General features: G+C 56.3%; 1 protein-coding gene across 1 annotated transcript; it reads right to left on the minus strand.

The window, feature by feature from the left end:
* Nucleotides 1–478: 478 nt before the first annotated feature.
* LOC115312134 lies at nucleotides 479–2,744 on the minus strand. Its single transcript, XM_040217995.3, has 3 exons — nucleotides 2,420–2,744; nucleotides 1,623–1,741; nucleotides 479–977 (listed from the first exon to the last, which is right to left on the minus strand). Exons 2-3 carry the CDS (start codon nucleotides 1,739–1,741, stop codon nucleotides 479–481), a joined length of 618 nt encoding a protein of 205 aa, XP_040073929.1. The 5' UTR covers nucleotides 2,420–2,744.
* Nucleotides 2,745–3,575: the final 831 nt, after the last annotated feature.

Consider the following 3,575-nt stretch of genomic DNA (forward strand, 5'->3'; position numbering starts at 1 on the left):
CGGAATCCTATATGATTCGTAGCATACAGAAGGAATCATGGAATTGCATGGGATTCCCTATGCACGAAAGTCATTGTGGGATTTTCTCGACACGCCGACGCAGGTCGCCGGATCTTTTGGTGCACGGGAGCCTTAACGCTATTGTGTTAAAACATAACCTAACCTAGCTTCACTTATAACTCGAGCATAGCTTAACTGCGCTGGCTATAGTTACATAAAACAATGTCTATATGAAACTTGAAATGAGACATGGTTAGTTTCTTGTCATATTTTATTAGGAGAACTGACGGCTCACTGTATATATTGAAACGTCGACCAGACTCGCCGGTGGCCGGGACATGAAAAACGTCGTTTATTGGCAAGCGCTCTCTTTTTACCTCCCGCGCCGGTGACGTATGTCCGGCACGGGCATGCGCTGGAACGCGCCGCTCCTGGTTGCGGTGACGCAGCCGTACGGCGATACAGCATCCCCTCCCCCCTATAAGTTCAAACGGTCCGGCGGCTTCCGCAGGCGCGTAGAGCGCCTGAGAGGAACCGGGTCTGCTGTGGGCGTCACCTCGGGATCGCCGTTGGTGGCGACCTCTCTTTCGTCGGTGCTGGGCGGGCTTGCTCCCACCTCCGACCGGCCGGTGACTCGACGTGCCTTGTCAGCGCCTTCCGGGGACCCTGAAGCGTCTCGAGGTCGCAGCTGGTCCAGGTGCCGTCTCTGTTGGCCGTCCGGTGTGCGTAGCGTGACCATGCGCCGACCCTCACTGGAGACCACAGTTCCCGGTAGCCATCTCCGCCTCGGCTGGAACTGGCGTGACCAGACCGGCATTCCTGGCGAAAATGGCGGTGGTGTCGTGGCCGGGGCTTGCGGCTCGACCACGCTGTGCTGCGCTTCCTCGCCCCTCGAGAAGAAGCCGGTTAGCCTTGTCCTGGGCCTGAAGCCTAACAACAACTCGGCTGGCGACTTGCCCTCTTTCATAGGGGTAGATCTGTAACGACACAAGAACCTGGAAATACGATCTTGCAACGAGCCTTCCCTGTTCTTCTTTAGCCCCTCCTTGATCGTGCGTACTGCCCGTTCGGCTAACCCGTTCGACTGAGGGTGGTAGGGCGCAGTGGTGAAATGACGTATGTGGTTCCCTTGTAAAAATCGTGCCATCGCTGCACTTGAAAATTGCGGCCCATTATCGGAAACCACTGTTCGTGGCACTCCGAAACGCGCAAACAGTTCTCGGAGCACTCCAATTGTAGTCTCGGCCGAAGCTGTTTTGAGTGGTATGGCTTCAATCCACTTTGTTTCCGAGTTCACTAGTACTAGAACCATGTACCCTTCCAGTGGCCCCGCGAAATCCACGTGCAAACGGGACCACCGTTGGTGGGTCTCCGGCCACTTGGAAGGAACCTGTGCCGCGGGCATCGTCCAACACTGTATACATGTCGAGCAGTTATTTACCAGCTTTTCGATATCTTTGTCTAGACCAGGATACCAATAGAGGGAGCGAGCCAGACGCTTCATCGCAGTCACTCCCGGGTGGGTATCATGCAGTTCCGTCAGCATGAACGCTCGCGCAGCTTCCGGTAGAACTACGCGATGCCCCCAGTAAACCAGGTCGTGGCTCACTGTGAGTTCATACCTGCGGCTGAAGTACGGTAGGAACTGGTGCTGCTCCGGGCGCAGGTGCGACGGCCATCCGGCGTAAATCCAGGCTTTTACTTGGCGAAGCAGGCTGTCCCGCGTAGTCAGGGTGGCCATCTGCTGGGCGGACATAGGTTGGTCGTCCCACCCCCGCGTGTACAGCACATATTCAGTGAGCAGTTCACTGCTGCCCTCCTCCTGCGCCGGCAACGGGAGACGACTAAGAGCGTCTGCATTCCCATTGTGGTTTCCTTTTCGGTACTCGAGATCGTACTGGTAGGCTGCGAGTAGTAACGCCCAACGCTGTACTCTAGCCGCCGCCATTTGTGGAATTGCTCTTTCAGGGTGGAACAGCGCTGTCAGCGGCTTGTGGTCTGTGACGAGCGTAAAGCGGTTGCCGAACAGATAATCTCGAAACTTGGTCACTCCAAAAACCAGCGCCAACGCCTCCTTCTCGAGCTGTGAATAATTACGCTCTGCCTTCGTCAGCGTTCTCGACCGGAACGCTATGGGGTAGTCTTTCCCATGCATGCGATGTGACAACACTGCACCCAAGCCGTCTGGCGAAGCGTCGCATTCTAGCCGTAACTGTTGCCGGGGGTTGTAGTGAACCACGAACTTAGCTTCGGCCATAGCCTGCTTAGTCTTCCGGAAAGCCCTTTCCTGATCCCCGTCCCACTGCCATTGCGCTCCTTTTGCCAATAATCTATACAAAGGGGCCAAGGTGGTTGACAAGTTGGGCAAAAATTTGGCGTAATAGGTGACAAACCCAAGAAAAGACTTGAGCTGGCTTACCGAGGTCGGTCTTGGAGCTTCGGTCACTGCCTCGAGGTTGGTCCGCTCCGGATGAAGACCTTGGGCATCGATTCTGTGGCCCAAAAAGGACACTTGCTTCTCCCGGATACGGCACTTGGCTCGGTTTAACTTCAGGCCGTTTTCCCGTAGCCGCTGCAGCACCTGCCGGAGTGTCGACGTGTCGTGTTTCTTTTCTGCGATGACGATGTCATCCAAGTAGACTTGCACCCTTGGGAGCCCTTGCAGGAGGGACTCGATGCGCCGTTGAAACAGAGCCGGTGCGGACGCAATGCCGAAGGCCAGACGATTGTAACAGTACAAGCCTTGGTGCGTGTTCAGCACAGACATCTTTCGAGCCTCTTCGTGAAGAGGAAGCTGATTGTACGCGTTGCGTAAGTCCAGCGTGGTGAAGAGTTCCCCCCCATATAACGCCGCAAAAATGTCGTCAATTTTAGGCAAGGGGTATCGCTCCAGGTGTGTAGCTGGATTTACCGTCAACTTAAAATCCCCGCACAGTCGTATCTCGCCGTTTTTCTTTGCCACCGGAACAACAGGTGTAGCCCACTCCGACACGCTGACCGGCGAGAGCACGCCGTCCTTCTCCAGGCGGTTGATTTCCGCCGACACCTTGTCGCGAAGCGCGTAGGGCACCGGCCTCGCCTTACAAAAACGGGGTCGCGCATCTTCCTTCCTGTACAGCTTTACTGGTGGGCCCTGGCAGCACCCCAGCTTCTCTTCGAAAACGTCTGCAAATTCTTCCAGTAGGTCCTGCCCCTCTGCGCCGGCCTGCACCATGTTCACCCCAAGCGGTGCCCCAGTTTCTAGAAGCGGTGCCCCTGCGTCGTAAAACGCCCGCAGCTTATTCCTACCGCAAAGCAGCGGCCCTGGGCAGTTCACCACTATCAACGAGCTGCGCACCTGCGTCTCATGGTGATCTTGCCGACAACGGGCAGCGGCCCCAGGAAGCACGACAAGCGTAGGGGGGTCGTTTCCAGGGCCGGCCACCGTTTACGGTGTCTTTTGAAACCGCTCTCGGGAATTACGCTGACTGGGGAGCCCGTATCCAGAATCATTCGCAGGTTCCTGCCTTCCCATAGCAAATCCCGCTCTATCGGCGGCGTCGTGTCTTTGTTGGCTGTACTGTGAGCCACCAGGG

The sequence above is a fragment of the Ixodes scapularis genome, unplaced genomic scaffold, assembly GCF_016920785.2.
Source record: "Ixodes scapularis isolate PalLabHiFi unplaced genomic scaffold, ASM1692078v2 PGA_scaffold4__175_contigs__length_147842914, whole genome shotgun sequence".
NCBI classification, from domain to species: Eukaryota; Metazoa; Arthropoda; class Arachnida; order Ixodida; family Ixodidae; genus Ixodes; species Ixodes scapularis.

What these genes read in the sequence shown, in the direction of transcription:
- LOC115312134 (XM_040217995.3), bottom strand. Translation starts at nt 1,741, where the DNA reads ATGGCCACCCTGACTACGCGGGACAGCCTGCTTCGCCAAGTAAAAGCC. An exon ending in CTACCGTACTTCAGCCGCAG is followed by an intron (nt 978 to 1,622) that starts GTATGAACTCAC and finishes GTGTCGTTACAG; the next exon opens with ATCTACCCCTATGAAAGAGG.